Genomic DNA, 17,600 nt, shown 5'->3' on the forward strand with positions numbered 1-17,600 from the left:
CTTTAATACCCTCTTTTAATGTCATTTTTGTTATCTCATTTATCTCAGTAATTTTTATCTAATATTTTGGCAGAAAGTAAATAAATGCACATTGAAATTCTGTATTTGCTTATTTGATGAGAATAAATCTCACTAAATGAAATAAAGCTTGTTATTGACCATATATGCAAGGAATGTTCTGCTGTAATTAACTAAACTGCTACAAGTCTAGTTTACTGCAAATTACAAAACAAATCCAGCAAACAGAAGGAAAATTTGATGGTGCTTTAAAAACTGATTCTACAAATGTTATCTCATTTAGAAGTCTCATTATACATAGAGACGAAGTTTTCAATAGCTATGCATTTTATTGTGCTTTGATAAGATTTACAAGCAATCCTATGTTACTCATGTATATTTTTCCATTTGTTTGCTACCATGAAACTGGGTATAGGTTGCAGAGTTCTTATCATTCGTAGATTTTGTGAACTACTGTTCATTACTTGTTTTATATTTTCCCTAATTGAACACGGAAAAAAAATATTGTGTGATAAATAGCAATGAAATTTAGAAAGGATGATATGTAATATTAGATATTTTGTGGATATCAATGTGTATGGCTTATTGTAACAACTCATATCTATGAAAACTGTATGCTCAAATTGATAAGGATTTTTGTAAGTCTACACAAAAGTTGATTTGTTGCCATTTCATGATCAATTGGATTTTAGTAGCCCAGACTTGGTCACTGCAATTTTTTTCCAGAAGGCTTCTTCTACAACTATTAGTGTTACTAATGCAATAAAACCACCTTTCAGCTTGTTTTGACACTCCACCTTCTTTGTATTTTGGAAGTTGAACCAGAAATGCACTATCGATACTTGTTAAAGAATAAATCTCATCGAAATAAATGAAATGTACAAATTCAAATTTAATGTTGAGAAAATTTTCCTGGAGAGAAAGCAACTATATACTCCAGCAGTGCCATTGCAGATGTTAGATTTTATATTGTATTTAGCCGTAGTAAATGATCCATTTGTTATGTATTGATTGATTATGTCAAGAGGGAACGTTGTATGTACACCTTGTAATTAGCAAGAGTTGCTAATGTATTTTCTACTTGCTTGGTCAAAGTAGAGTTCACTACATCCACACCCTGTAGTATAAATGGAGATCCCATTAGATGTAAAATGTATCCAGATATACTTGTATTACTTATTCACTTCCGATCGGTGAAGAAATCACAACCACACAATTGTTTCTGCCTACAGATCTCCTTTAATGGATATGTATTGTAGATGATAACTTGTTTCATGGTTAATTTAAGTCCACCACTGTTTTATTGGTATTATTGTCATGAAAAATTATGGTACCTTATACATTATTTTTATTCAGTACTCCTGTGTTAGATTCACATGATGAGATTTTCAGAGAGAAAATTGTTTCCTGTTTATTTCCCTCTGGATACAAACTACCTACTCCATATCTTTTCTTAAAAGACTACTGTAGAACAATCACTTAACTTCTATTTAACATAAAATCACTGGAATATGAAGGTTGAAAAAATGTAAGAAAGTTTTATTATACTGCATACATTCTTACAAAAAGTATACAAAAACTACTTTTACATAAATTTATATTTACATTATTCAATTCTCAATATAATTTTAAGAACATACACTCAATGAAAAGAAAATGAGGATATTCTCCAGACTTCAGAATCGTCCCTATTAATTAGACCTCAACTTTGCACAGATGGAAATCATTCCTCCCAAAACACATAGAAATTGGAAAGTTCCAGATCAATCCATGCCCAAACTTCTTTCAATCATAAGTTAAACTATATTGTTAGGACCAAAACTGCATTTTCTGCAGTTATTTGGTTCTTGGATTAGCAAACTACCATAACCAGTAGTGCTCAAAGAATTATATAACTGAATATGCCAAACATACCAAACCTAAAGTGGCTTTAACAAACAAGACTCTTAACATTCATGCATCTCTTTTTCCAAGTATGCACATTGTCTCAAAATCTCCAGGTATAAAATAATAAGTTAGATCAAATGCTGGTGGATAAAGTCATCTTTTTTCCAGTTCTGCTTTTAATCAGACTACGCACCTATTATCTGACAACTGAATTCATGTACTATATTCCCTAGTCCAACGTAGTGACATCTCATACAAAGAGATTTATGTTTTAAAAAGTATTTTATATAAGTTGGCTGCATTAGTTGATCTGTACATGCACTCAGGTGACTGTACAAATCTTTGATTTTTTTAAAATGGGATTTTGTATGTGTAATGAGAGATTGAGGGAGAGTAGAACATGATGTTTGTGGGCAAAAGAACGTATTGTATCCTATTAAATTTCAATCACTGTTACATTGAGGCAAGGACAGCCCATTGTTAGTGTTATACTTTTTAGCGTACATATTGTCCTGCATGTTTTAGATTGCAATACAAGGCATATTTCAAGTACATAACTATTATAGGTACACAATATTCCTGAAGAAGTTTCTGAATAAGAAATTGAAAATTTGGGATTTTTAAAGAATTCATATATAGAATTTTTATAATTCAATCAGAGGGACAATCTCTTTTGGAGTATAAGACGCACCAAGGTTTTGAAGAGGCAAATGTGAAAAAAAAAGTTTTTGCACTGTGCAAACCTCCCAAAAACGGCCTGTTTTTTGCAAAAATGGCTCCCCCCCCTTTTAAAAAAGGGCATGAATAGCTTTTAGGAGGCTTGTAGAGTGCTCCTGGGGGTGGGATGGGGACAAAATTGTTTTTTGGGGGGGGACAAAAAACGGGTTGTTTTTGCTCATTTCTGCCCCCCCCCCAGCTCCCAGAAGGTCTCCTAAAGTTATACATGGCCATTTTGGGGAAGGGGCAGGGTTTCGGGAGGCAAAAAAATGCTTATTCAGTGTATAAGATGCACCCAGATTTTCAGCCACTTTTTTGAGGGGAAAAGGTGCGTCTTGTACTCCAAAAAATACGGATTTTTTCATTGTGTAATTTGATCCTAGATAACCATATTCAGACGTAAACCTCAACAAGTCTAATGAGGTTTACTTCATGTACTTGAACTAAGAGAACTGCAACTATATGTACCAATTGTTTTGTTTATGATTTGGAAAAGCTCAGTGAATCTACAGCTTGGAAGTAATCTGTGTCTCATTTGCCACAACAGCACAACCAGACCTGATCTTTTGTAGTCTCTTCCTAAAGCATGGGAACATCAGGATAGCTTTACAAGTCAGAACTACAATTGGAAGAATAACTGCTATTATAAATGTGGGTGGAGTATACCATAAGTACTGGTGTAGATCAATCCATTTATCCCATGCAAATACTAGTGCATGAATAGTACAAAGCAGCAACGCTAAATATCCCATCTTGCTCTAGGGAAAAAAAAGAAGAAATTTTAATTAGTGTTAATTAATATTAAATATAATTCACAGTACCTGCTAGATACATATATTTAGGAGTATCAGTTGACAAGGGTAAAAAGAACAGCTTAGTCTATTCATGGGGATTAAGAGCAACTTGATATCGCGAACCAGCAGGCATGGAAATAAATGTTCATTTGCTTCTGACTGCAGGAATCAAAACTGTGTCAAAACGAAAGCTAAAAGAATTGGTTCAAAAGTTGATAATCTTAAATGTTTTAAAATTCTACAAGAAATTGATGAATACTTTTTGTTGTTCTTAATATCTATTAGTTCCAAAACATTAGTCAGTAAAATATTAATATGTAGTTTAAAATGATCAGGGTCTCCATATCTGGACTTTTTAAGACATATTATGTAAAATGTATGAAATTCTGCAACAGTGGTGTAGAATACTAATAAATAAATATTTTATTATCTGAATGTGAAGAGTGTAATACCATTCTAAAGCAGTGTTTCTCAACCTTGGCAATTTGAAGATGTCCGGACTTCAACTCCCAGAATTCCCCAGCCAGCATTCGCTGGCTGGGGAATTCTGAGAATTGAAGTCCGGACATCTTCAAGTTGCCAAGGTTGAGAAACACAGTTCTAAAGTAAAAGGAAATATTTTTCAACCAAAGAGCCTCTCTTTCTCATAACAGTTCCATGAATTATATATCAACAAGCAGAGTTGAAATCAATTGAGATGGGAAAATGGGACTAAGTTTACAGGTATCTCTCTCTTTCATGCATCCCATCATTATTTCATCATTTCAACTGGTTATAGCAGAGATTGAACATCAGGCTTGTAACACCCAAGTTCATGCCCTGCTACTAAACAATCCTTTGTAATAATCCATCTGTCCGTCCATATACCTGAATATAATGAAACTCTCTCCAAGTCAATGAATAGCTGACAGATGGAATTGATGTTACTGCCAGCAGAGCCAGCAAAGCAAGTGCCAGAATTCCTAGAGATACATAAATCTCCATTCTCCAGACATCATGTTCAATCCAGGCATTTTCCTTTTTTTTCTGTACCTGTGGAAATAATATTACGGTTGGAAAAAATCCCAGAAGGGCACCTTGACAGCCTACATATGCTTAACATTCAATTCTAGTTGTAAAGATTTTGGGGATTGTATAGATAACTCTCTAGCAGGGGTGAAATGCTACCGGTTTGGAGCTGTTCGACCCAACTGGTAGTAAAAAAAATCCTACCGGTTTGGGTTATTTCTGACAATCAGCTGGATTTCCTGCTTTCTAGCTAATCTAAATTGCGTTGCACAGCAGATTCACCCCCCCCAGCTGTTCTTCTTACCTTTGCAGGTGAGCTTGGTAGCAGGCTCCGCCCACCTGCTTGGACATGTTTTTGATGCTCTGTTCATGGCAGGTTCCGCACATGTGCAAAAGTGGCGCACAAGCGAAGTGCGCACCCATTCACATTTGAGAATCAATAGCAAAGATAAGTACATTAACCACTGCCCTCTAGAAATCAGATTAAATGGAATGACAGCCTATTGTCATTTCTGTGATTGAAATATAAGCAGTGGTTACATCTCAGACAACCCTGGAGTTTCCCCGTGTAAAAGTACACATGGATCAGGAATTGCAGTGGGATTAGGGAGAAAAAAATAAATATATATGTGTAAACAAGACCACCTCTGTATTGTTTAACAACAAACTTAAACAAAATAGGAGTCAGCTGCTGCATTTTCTCAGCTTTGTGTACCAAATTAAGTTATATCCATATTTAAATTATCCTGTTGTTTATACCAATGACAAACAGAAATTGCATCAGCCTACACCAAAGCAAAGTCAATTAGACTGAATATTTACTTACTTCAGCAAAGTTTTAACTCCCTAAGAAGATTAGTTCCAATTCCTTGTTAACTTGATTTTCCCAGCATGACTCCCTTTATTTGCTGACAAACAGAATTCCTTCTCAAGCTAAATACAACCTTTGACTATTGTGACAGGTAGTGCATTAAGGAATAATATTTTAAGTGACTAATCAAGGGAGGTTCTCTTGGCAACCACTATTAATCTGCTAGGACAGTTCCTGAATCAAAATGTTTTACAAAAAGTTCTATTATACAGGTAGTCCTTTAGAGTACAATTGAGCCCAAAATTTCTGTTGTTAAGTGAGACATTTTAAAGTGAATTTTGCCCCATTCTATGACCTTTCTTGCTGCAGTTGTTAAGTAAATCACTACAGTTGATACGTTAGTAACATAGTTGTTAATCTGGCTTCCCCATTGATTTTATTTGTCAAAAGGTTACAAAAGGTAATCATATGACCTTGAGGCACAGCAATGGTCATAAGTATGAACTAATTGCCAAGCATCTGAATTTTGGTCACATAATTGTGGGGCTGTTACAAAAGTGGTGTGAAAAATGTTCCCGTCACTTTTTTCAGTGCCGTTGTAACTTTGAACAGTCACTAACTGAACTGTTGTAAATCATTTAGGACTACCTGTAATTGACGTGCCCAAATAACAAATGATCAAAAAGTTAGCATGGGAGATAGGATTTTTTTCCCCTTCACATCGCTTTGACAAAACGTTTTGCATTATATACTTTGGGCAAAACCATTTAAGATTTCTAGCAATGTTTTGTGTCAATGATTTTCAGTGTGCAAAAAAACAACAACTCTCAGCTACTGTTCTTGACAGGTTCTACTAAGTTGCCTTCATTGGGTAAAAAGCCCAATTCCCAACCTCAATTCAACAACAATTCTCAAGTTGTTGGGAATACGTAAAATAGCATAGTATGTATCTATATATATAAGAATAATCCAATGGAATTAATGGAGCCTATTGTGATGAAGCATGTACAGAATTAGAAGCCTTTCTTTTCTTCACTGAATCCATTTTTTCAACATTACCCATTAGAGACTAGATCACCATAAATGCACACGTGGGTGCATTTGTTTATGTAGTTAAACTGTAATAATACATACCTGTTGATACGCCCAGTTTAAGAGTTTGTATCTGTAGGATCTCCTCAGTGGATAGCACAAACTGTAACAGGCATGCATGGAACCAAAAAAGAAGCTAAGAAGCCCAAATTGTTTTCTTGATAACATCCATCTGTCTAACCATTGTGGAAAACGTCTATACTTAGTTCCATAATAGAATTGGAAACCTGCAGCTAATATCCCAGGTAAATAAACCAAGGCCAGAAGAGTAATTGATACCACCGGTAAGACTTTGTTTATCACCAAGATTGGAATTTTATAAAATACATTTTCTTGAGCGGTGACAAAGGGATGGATGATGTCCCTTAGGAAAGTATAAATAAATATAAACAAAGAAAGTATTAATGCTGTTTTCACTGGTAAATGCCATTTAGGAAAAATATCATATTCGCAGTATTTATTGGGAGGAGACTCAAACTCATCTGTGTAGGTCCTTTGATGCATGCGAGAGAACATTTCTTCAGGAACGCCAGGAGCTTGTAAATCCATTAGCTGAAAAGAACAAAAGGTACACATAAGCCTATAGAATGATTCAGTATTACTAGCAATAGTAGATGCGTGCATTGTTTTTCTTTGTACATTAGTGCCAACATAAGATTCCTTCCATCTGAAATTTCTCTAAGCCTCAGATTTTAGGTTACAGGAATTTGTATAATCTGAGGTTGTATTTCATTAGCTTAGTCATGTGTAACTTTCGGGAAGCTGGTACTTCTATATAATGTTTTCTCACAATATTTTGCGAATTTTTGAATTAGTGGGAAAACATTTTAACTAATGCAGAGATCTGAAGATCTTAAAATTGCATTGTTTTATGATCTTTGAAGTTGGTTTAGTAATGTAAAGCTCTTAAGACGAATATAGATTTTTATGGGAATAAAGCTATAGCTTACAAAATCATTTCAAAATGAAATCCTATATTGGAAAGTATTTTATGATATTTGAAACTAATATTCTTTACTCACTAAAGTTTTGTTTCTCTAACAATATAGCTAAAATTACCTTGATTAAGATAGAAGAACCATGTTTTTCTTAAAGACAGATGTGAATGTGGTTGAATTTTAGGTTCCAAAAAATGCAGAATAAATGTAGTGTACTTTCTTCTTTATTGCAATATGTTAACCTAAAATTATAGCGACACTTGTAGACTAAATGTCATCTCTTCTCACAGGCCATTTAAATTCAACAAGACAACTTTAATGTTAATTAAGGGGTTCTTTATATTAATAATTGTTTCTAAATTCCATATAACTTACTGCACTGAATGGGAAAGTCAATGCTTTTACACTCTTACAACATCTTAAATATTTTATTCAAGGATGCATTTTTATGTTAATAATATTAATTCAGCTAGTAGGTTTTAATGCATAGCTTTGCCAGAAAGCCCAAAGCACATTTCCTACATTATCACGGGAATATAAATAAAGAACCCAATGTGTTAAAAAACAAACAAGAACCTTTTGAACAAAGTAAATCACTGCACCAGAAACCTTTTCTGGGGAACATTATATCCTGTGAAATAATACCAGAATGTCTCTGAGCAACTTGCACATTTTAAAGAATAGTGAACCAATAAAAAAGGAAAAAAAGACCACATACATACAGACATATCACAGTATAGACATTAATATCCCCCGCCCTCAAGTAATAAAGACTCCAAGGCATCCTACCACAAGGATAGGGAAAATAGGCAAATATTTAAAGACTTCTGGAACACTATCAGATCTCTGGAGGGATATTATTCAACAGAGAAAGCATGCTTCCTAGGTCCTGTCAGGTACCATTGTTTGATTAAAGAAAATTGAAATGTACCAATATTACCTGGTTTTACTGGATGGACAGAAACAATGGAAGAAATAATCTGGTCTTATACCATTAAAGGCTTTATGGATTATAGCCGGCACATTGAATTGCATCTGGAAGCTCACTGGAAATCAATGCAACTTATTCTGTAGTGGTGCTACATGGGCATATTTAGGATTGCCCATTGCCCATACTACTGCATTCTGAATCAGCTTTTGAGTAGTCTTCAAGGAGAGTCCAACTACATAAGAACTACGGCATGCATCATCTGGAGGCCCTATAATTCCAGGAATGTCTGTCACTTGCATGATAGATGGAAGTATGAAAAAAACTGTCTTGGATACAGCATCTGCTCTTTGCCCCAGGAACTGTGAGTCCCAGAAGAACACCAGATTGTGCACCAGTCAAAAGTAGAGAAGTTTAAAGAAAATTCTTAGATAAGCGGGAAGGGGGGAGTCAAAATACAAAGCCACTCAATCTTGGCACAATTGAATCTGAATCTGTTGCTCATCATCTGGACTCACAGCTTCCAGACATTGGGACAAGGCACTGACAGAGTCACTTGGTCCATCCAGGATCAAGATGTTAGGTATCACGTACATATTGATGATACTGGACTCCAAGCCAATGGATGACTTCTCCAGTTGTTTCATATAGATATTCAGTAGGAGAGAAGATAGCATTGAGCCCTGAGCCATTCTACAAATGAGGAATATATGTTTCATGCTTGTCAGATCCAGCAACCAGAACTATATACAAAAATTAACACCCACAATTAAGCAATAGGTTTCTTCTGACCACATCCTGATCCCATGTCTATGAATGTGTTTTTGGCATTGTAGTGAACTGACATCATAGCCCTTTTAAGGTTCCTTCTGAGTCTGTTTTCTTGTAGTTTTAGAAACTTGATGTAGATATCTTGGTTTCTACTGTGTGTCCATTTGAAATAAAAAAAACTCTTGCTTATTTACCATTATTCACCATTATTGATAATTAAGTGCTGTATCTACTGCTACCCCTCAGAAAAAAATGCAGATGGGGCACCAAAGTACCATCCAAGGACAATTTAGAACAGATTACAAAAATACAAAAATTACCGCTTTGTTGAAAACCACCTGTGTAATTTCAGAGTTCATTTTCTGATTTTCATCTTGATCCATATTCTTCAACCAATGACTGAGGTTCTGTATATAGTTACTGGATGTCTGAAAACAATTTCAGGAGTTTTTTGTTACTTATTTGCATTAAAAAAAAGATGGTATTAGTGAAATAGGGTCCGCAACTTGGGAGTCCTCCTGGATCCACAGCTGAGTTTTGACCACCATTTGTCGGCTGTGACCAGGGGGGCATTTGCCCAGGTTCGCCTGGTGCGCCAGTTGCGGCCCTACCTGAACCGGGAGGCTCTCACAACAGTCACTCGAGCCCTTGTGATCTCTAGGCTGGAATACTGCAATGTGCTCTACATGGGGCTGCCCTTGAAGAGCATCCGGAGACTTTAGCTAGTTCAGAACGCGGCCGCGCGAGTGATCATGGGCGCACCACGGTTCGCCCATATAACACCGATCCTCCGTGAGCTGCGCTGGCTACCTGTTGATCGTCGGGTGCACTTCAAGGTCTTACTTACCACCTATAAAGCGCTCCATGGTAGTGGATCTGGCTATTTGAGAGACCGCCTCCTGCCAATCACCTCCCTGCGTCCCATCAGATCGCACAGAGTAGGCCTCCTCCGAACTCCATCCGCCAGTCAGTGCCGACTGGTGACTACGCGGAGGAGAGCCTTCTCAGTTGCAGCTCCAACACTATGGATCAACCTCCCCGTGGAGATCCGTACCCTCACCACAGTCCAGGCCTTCCGCACAGCCCTCAAGATCTGGCTATCCCGTCAGGCCTGGGGATAGGATTACTCTCACCCCGCCCGAATGTTGAGTGAATATTGTGTTTTTATGGTTAATTTCTTTTATTCACGTTTCTTTTTCTTTTTAAGTCTTGTCTTGCACTCCCTTCCCCCCATTGTTGTAAGCCGCCCTGAGTCCCCTCAGGGAAAAGGGCGGCATATAAATGCTCAATAAAATCCTAAAAAATCCTAAAAATTTATAAACAATCAAAGATATTTCTTTTAAGAAATCTTTTTTTTATAAAAGAAGAGAAGGCCAAAATGTTCTTGCTAACCTAAATGAAAGAATAAGTATTTATAATCACATTAAAAAAAACCTTGGATTAGAAAACATTATAAACCAATGATGTGGTGTCATTTATAATTACTAATTTCTAATAATTTGGATTTTTAATATTTGAACTTGATAGATTTAAATCAAGAATATCACTAGTCTGACTCAGATATTTCTAAAATCTACTCAGCATTTTAATTTTAGAATAACATAGTTGGAAGGGACCTTGAAAGTCTTCTAGTCCAACTCCCTTCTTAGGCAGGAAACACTACACCACTTCAGACAAATGGATATTCAATGTCTTCTTTAAAAAGTCCAGTGTTGGAGCATTCACAACTTCTGGAGGCAAGTTGTTCCACTGATTAATTGTTCTAATTGTCAGGAAATTTCTTCTTAGTTCTAAGTTGCTTCCCTCCTTGATTAGTTTCCACCCATTGCTTCTTGTCTTACCTTGTCTTCTTTGTGGCAGCCCCTGAGATATCGGAAGACTGTTATGTCTCCCATAGTCCTTCTTTTCATTAAACTATCCAGTTCCTGAAACCATTCTTCATAAGTTTTAGCCTCTAGTCCTTTAATCAGATTTGTTCCTCTTCTCTGCACTCTTTCTAGAGTCTCCACATCTTTTTTACATCGTGGTGACCAGAACTGGATGCTGTCCTAATGTCTAAGATTGAGTTCCTTTTCAAATCATGTTGATGTTCCAATTTTATCGAAAAATCCTGCCACTATTTTTATAGAAATCTGAGAATATTTTTATAAACAAAACTGAATTCTGACATGGATTTTGAGATTCACAGATGTTCACCATCATCTCCCTTTTAAATAATCTAACTTTGGTACAAAACCTGACTGGTTTTATGATAACCTCAATCATTACTTTATTATTCAACTTGGATTTGATTTTTATGCACCCAACACAAAGTCAAATAATACTGAATTGCTAATCTACATCCTACACCGAAAACAATGGAAACAAAACCAGAAAAAAATCCAAAGAAAACATTTCTTTATTGTGAGTGAAGGGAATATTTTCCTAAGGTGAAAAGAAAAATGAAAACATGGAATAGGATACTTGTAAGCTTTGCTTCTTGGATATGACATAAATAGATCTTTGCCCCACATCTTCAGTTATAACTACCCCAAAATTCTAATTGAGGTGATTATTGCATGTCATAAATTATTCATATTATAAAACCTTATGATGTCTAATGTTAGAAGCCCCCATGTTCTATAGAGGAAGCCTGGTTTGTTTGGCTCAAGACAACAATGACTTCAGGGCATCATTCAGACTTTTACAGAAATATCAATACTGTGGCCTTCCCAATATCTAGGCTGACATTGCATGGCAAAAACCATATAATTCAGTGGTTCCCAACATGGGGCCCAGGCCCCTCAGGGGGGCAATTTGATTTTTAATGGGGGCAATTTGAACCTTGTTTAAACCAAGTTAATGGCCTTTTAGGTTTCATCCGTGTGAGGAAGATGCTTAGGTGGGGCATGGTCAAAAATGGTTAGGAACCACTGATATAATTAAAAGAGTTACAATTCTGTTTATTGTGAGAAGAGACTACAACTATTAACTGCTTTTCAATTATACTTCCTTGGCGATATCTGTTTCTCATAACTTCCAGGTCCTTGATCTCCAAATACTGAATACTAAATAAAAATCCTAAAAGTGAAGATATTAAAGTTTGCTGTTCCAGCAACTCCTTAGTAGAGGTAGTCCTTGACTTACAACAGTTCATTTAGTGACCGTTAAAAGTTACAACATCATTGAAAAAGTGACATGACTATTTTTCACACTTGCAAATGTTTTGCATCCCCATGATAATGATTTACATTTGAATGCTTGATGACTGATTCATATTTGTGAGAGTTGCAGTGTCCAGGAGACATGTAATTGCCTTCTGACAAGCAAAGTCAATGTGGAAACCAGAATCACTTAACCACCATGTTATTTATTTAAAAAATACAGTGATCCACTTAACAAATGTGGCAAGGAAAGTCGTAAAATGGGGCAAAGCTCACTTAAATTTCCCATTTAACAGCATACATTTTGGGCTCAATTGTGGTCGTAAGTTGATGACTACCTGTATTTATTTTAGCCTCTGCTACATACTTAATTTTTATGTAGGGGGATGAATAGCATGGTTATCACTTAGAGATCTGATTACATAATAGTTTATATCTGTCACCTAGACATTTGTAGAAAGAAAACTGCAGCCCTTTTTAAAATATAGAAAGGTTTGGGTGATTGACTTTACCCTGATGCCTAAATCAATAGTTCTAAGTTTATCAAAACACACTTAGGCAGAATAAAGTGTTAACGAGACCTCAAGGAGGTCTCATTGCTGAGTATCCATTCCCAAGACTGAAATCCTACCCAGAGTTATCTGAATGTAACTTTGTTTTAGGGCAGTGGGAATCATCCAGCAGGGTATTTTGCATTGGTACAACTTTGGCCACCATCATGCACACACAGATAATCCTTGACTTACAACCATTCGCTTAATGACTGTTCAAAGTGACAACAGCACTGGAAAAAAAGTGAGTTTTAACTGTTTTTCACCCTTACAACTGATGCAGCATCCCCATTATCACATGATCAAAATTCAGGCAACTGGCATGTATTTATGACAGTTGCATTTCCATGTGATCATTTGTGACCTTCGTGGCTGGCTTCTCACAAGCAAAGTCAATGGAGAAGGGCAGATTTGCTTAACAACCACATGATTCACTTAAAACTACAATGATCTGCTCAACAATTGTGGCAAAAAGGTCATAAAATGAGGCAGAACTTAGTTAAGAACTGCCTTGCTTGGCAACAGAAATATTGAGCTCAATTATGGTCAAGGACTACTTGTTAACACTCTTACAAGTAGTTTACACAACCTTGTTTTATTGCACTCAGACTTTCATAAAACTTGGCATATTAACTACCTGTCAAAGAACTTGAGAATGTGTAGAGGTGCCAATATATGGGAATATATGTAGCTCAAAGTTGAACTGTGAATCCATGAATCTACTCCCTTTTAGTAATGAAGATGCTACCTAGTGGAGTAACAAAACATCTGCAAGAAAACAATCAAGGTCAGAGAGCACCAAGAGGTTCCAACCTTGGCAACTTTAAGGCCTGTGAACTTCAATTCCCAGAATTCCCCAGTCAGCCATATTGCTAAGATTGTATATCCCTGTACTAGAAGGTAGAGTAAAAATGTGTCCTTTTTAACTCTTAATTTAGCTAAGCAAAGCTTGGAAGAGCTGGGGCGTCATTCTCTGAGCTGTAAATATCAAAGGTAGTTCTGTGATACCTCAATATAAAAAGTGTGTAAAACGTGTGGCTGTGCACAGCAAATGCAAGCAGGGAAAAATGTTCTTAGTCCTTTCCCTTTTTGCCCTAGTACTGTCTCTGCCACTTTCAGTTCTTTTCCTCCCCTTTTCCTGCTGATGCTGCAAAAGGCAGGGTGCCAGGCAGCTCCTGTACTGAGATCTCACGATAGACGGTGCTTTGCTTCTATGCCAGCGTCATCTAAAATTAACAGATTCAAATCTACTTACACCAACTCTCAATTCATTCTCCACTTATTGTCTTCTGTGACTCAAATGACCCAGCAGGCTCCAGAGGGTTCTAAGAGTTGCCAACTCTAACCAAAACTTATCACACACACACACAAAAAAAAGGGGGGGGGAGAACTGAAAACAGTCCCAGATGAATACCCAGTGGTGAAAAGGATAGTTTGAACAGTTGCATAACATAATAACATAAAATTGATTCTATAAGTTCCCACCGAGCAGAAATATTTCTGGTTCTTACAGTTCCTTAGAACTCTAGGTTTCCTGTTTCCAAAAATCCCGTTAGAGCCAGCCGCATGTCATCACATAGTATATTCCGAATTTGCTTCCCTTTTCAAGAGCTGCCGCTCAGAATGGACAATTTTTGGTCACTTAAAACTCTCCAGCGAAACTTGTGGCTTTGGGATCTTGTGACGTGGGCGACCCCGTCATGTATTCCTGCTCAATATTGCTTTTGTTCGGGTGTTCAGGTTTGCACTAGGGAGGAGGGGTGTGTGTGTGTGAGTGTGTGGGTCTTTTACAGCTTCTCTAACTAATAACCGAGCCCACCCCCCCACCCCACCTCCCGGTGATATTTGCTGAGCGACGGAGGTGTGGATGGGCTGCTCTCTCACTCGACTGCCTGCCCGACAAAACTTGGTTCTGTTTTGGTGCTGGGGAATATTCAGCAACCGACCGCTCTGAACTTACGACTTTCTCCCCCTCAACTCCGGGAATCCGGGCGGAACGATTCAGCCGGTGCAGCGTTTCAGCCAGCCCGGCGTCTCTGCTCAGCTCCACCCTGCGCAACATGCGGCCGTGTCGCTTCATCCCTCCCCTTCCAGCTCCGCCTTCCCATCCCTAGTTTGTATTTTTTTTCCCCGGGCCTGCCCCGCCTTTCTTCTGCCTGCAGGACTTGGCTGATTGATATGTAAAACCAGCTCGTTAATCAAATGAAAAGAGGCGATGTGCGGGAAAGGCAAACTTTGAAGAATATGCAGATGTAATAAGCAAACCTCTCTGTTCTCCCCAATTCAGGTCTGAGCCTAGTGCCGAAGCCAATGATGGATGCCAGAAACGAGGTGCAGGTTTTCTGATTGATTTTTATTGGAGTATTCCAAGGAAAAGGGTTCCTGGTCAAAAGGCCAAGAACAACGGATTAAGAAAACTTCATACATTTTCACTAAAGGAGAAGGCATGACAAGGTAAAATAATAAGAAATATCCTCTAATAAACATTTTAGCAATAATGCTACAATTTGTTCTATTGGTCTATAGCTGTCCCATTCCTAAGTCTTGGCTAATGAATGCCCCAGGAGTTATCTAATAGACATTTCATTTGCTGCAGACCATCTCCATTGCTAACTTTTAGCTGAGGTCTGCAAGTTGTCTAATCCTTGTTATCAACTTTCTAACTACCCATAATTGCTACAAGCTTTACACATGCATATTTCCTGTTGATAAGCATTATTTGTTCTTGCCAGACACACATCCCAATTACAGTCTTCCTGATTTACTTTCAACTGTGTGCAATGACCTTGCTTAGCATCCAGCCCATCATCCCCCCCACTTTGAATCTGAAAATAATCTAATTTTCCAAGATTCACCCAACATGGATATCCTGTACTGGGAGACCCCCTCCCCTTCAGTTTGCTTACAGGTGGGGTGGCAAAGCAGATGGCATTGTAATGCACAACAGGTGATTAAGAGAACAATGACTATGCCTGCCAGTGTCATTATTAAGTACTTAACCAGTGAAATCAGGCAACCATTCTGTCAGCCAATGCCACTAGTCTTTCCATTCCTCCATGGGATGGGGAGTGGGGTTGCAGCTATCTTTGCGATGTGTTTAGTTCAGCTGTGGAATTCCTCCAATTTGTCCAGAATAAGCACACAGCATTGTTGTCCAAGTAGTGCACACATATCTTCTTAGGATGCCAATATCATATCCAGAACCATTCTATTCTATTCTGAGCTGTCCTTATCCGAATGGCTTCTTGTTCTTTTGCTGCAGCAATAAAAAAAACCTCCCCAGTCTCATTAACTAGGATTTCCTCCACTGCTTGTATATGGCACAAAGCATTATTGAGGGACCAGAGCCACGGAACAAAGTAAGGGGTTGGTATTCTTCAGTACTTTCTGAATTGTTCAAATTCCTATGGTTTCCAATCTTTTTTTCAGTTAAAGTGGGAATAATATAGGTGGGTGGGAAGAGCACAGATACATAACAAATCATATGGTATCCTGACAGTTGTTAAATCTATTTGTCTTAATATCTTAGCCTTCACACACAGTGATGCACCAATCAGCTAGTGGTAATAATTGTGTAGCTCCTAATTCTAGTGTGGGTAGCTACAAATACCTTTTGGGGAAATGTTCTAATTGAGAAAACACCTATGGGAGATCACAGTTCTCCCCTCACACAACTATGGTTCCAGAGGCTTTTGATTCCAGAACAATAACTTAAATCCCAGTTCTTCTACTGAGAAAGTCACAAGCTGCGTAGTCCAAGAATCGTGGATATTTCTTCACTCTGGAAGTGATGTATCCAAGATGCCAGGCCTTCCACTTTTAGTGCTGTATGGGTGGTCTGAAGCACTTGAAATGGCCCCTTTCACTGCTGATCCAAGGAGGTTGTTGGTCCACACGTCTTTACAAGCACCCAGTCTGCAGGCTGAAACGGATGCACTGGGTGATCTAGTCCTACAGATAACGGGAAAGAAAATTCATAACCCCAGCGAGTTGTCTTATATATTGGTACAAGGTCAGCTTGCCCACCAGTGGGATGGACCTCTCTTCTGCCTTTACGGAGGGATGTGGTCATCCAAAAAGGGCCTCAAAGAGGCTCAAGCCTATTTGCTTTTGAAGTGCAATGTGAATCCCCATCAAGTAGCAAAGTTTGTGGTGAGGACAGATGAGTGTCCTAGCATAGCTTAGCTAGCTATTGTTTTTGTAAATCATTGCAAATTTTTCCATAGGACTTATTGCCAATTGCCAGGCTGAGTAAAGCTTTCAAGTGATGTTTAACTGCTCACACAAATGTAGCTGTGAAATATGGATCACAATCAAATGATATACTATTTGGCAGTCCAAACCTAGGAATAATTTCTTCCACTAGGACGTTTACTACTTCATGATCTTTATTAATCCTGCAAACCAAAGCCTCAGGCCATCCTGTGAAGGTAACATCCTAGTCCCAAAACATACAGGGCGGGGCATAACCTTTTCCTAGGGGGTCACAGCAACACTTGTAATAACAACACAAATAATTCATACACCATTCGAAAGCCCATCAAAAACTGAGTTTATTGACACGATTTAATAGTCAGTATGACCACCATTAGCCCTTCGAACAGCATTCAAATGAGGTGGATAAGAACACAACAAATCTTCAAACAGTTCCGTTCGATTTTCCAGATTTTTCAACACAGTTTCCAAATTCATTCTCAAAGTTTCAACTGAAACAAATTTAACATTTAATAGCTCATTCAATTCAGTTTTTTATGGGCTTTAAAATGAGGTGCCGCGGAAGTTGTAAACTGCTGTCGATCTTGCTGTGACCCCCTAGGAAAAGGTTATGCCCCGCCCTCTGGAAAATCTGGAAAATCGAACGGAACTGTTTGAAGATTTGTTGTGTTCTTATCCACCTCGTTTGAATGCTGTTCAAAGGGCTAATGGTGGTCATACTGACTAT

At 37.8% G+C, this 17,600-nt stretch overlaps 1 protein-coding gene across 1 annotated transcript; it reads right to left on the reverse strand.

The window, feature by feature from the left end:
* Positions 1 to 1,536: 1,536 nt before the first annotated feature.
* On the reverse strand, positions 1,537 to 14,711 carry STEAP1 (STEAP family member 1). The gene is made up of 5 exons (XM_014076350.2): positions 14,619 to 14,711; positions 9,285 to 9,392; positions 6,370 to 6,879; positions 4,284 to 4,448; positions 1,537 to 3,380 (listed from the first exon to the last, which is right to left on the reverse strand). The coding sequence occupies exons 2-5, from the start codon at positions 9,345 to 9,347 to the stop codon at positions 3,129 to 3,131; spliced, it is 990 nt and encodes a 329-aa protein (XP_013931825.1). The 5' UTR covers positions 9,348 to 9,392; positions 14,619 to 14,711; the 3' UTR covers positions 1,537 to 3,128.
* Between the last annotated feature and the right edge of the window lie 2,889 nt (positions 14,712 to 17,600).

The sequence above is a fragment of the Thamnophis sirtalis genome, unplaced genomic scaffold, assembly GCF_051295495.1.
Source record: "Thamnophis sirtalis isolate CommonGarterSnake01/CBP01778 unplaced genomic scaffold, rThaSir2_p1.2 scaffold_4, whole genome shotgun sequence".
Taxonomy (NCBI): Eukaryota; Metazoa; Chordata; class Lepidosauria; order Squamata; family Natricidae; genus Thamnophis; species Thamnophis sirtalis.

Coding starts and splice junctions, on each gene's coding strand:
- STEAP1 (XM_014076350.2), bottom strand. CDS start 9,347: ATGGATCAAGATGAAAATCAGAAAATGAACTCTGAAATTACACAGGTG. Junction 4,449..6,369: donor TAAACTGGGCGTATCAACAG/GTATGTATTATT, acceptor TTATTTCCACAG/GTACAGAAAAAAAAGGAAAA. Junction 3,381..4,283: donor GAGAGTTTCATTATATTCAG/GTATATGGACGG, acceptor TTTTTTCCCTAG/AGCAAGATGGGATATTTAGC.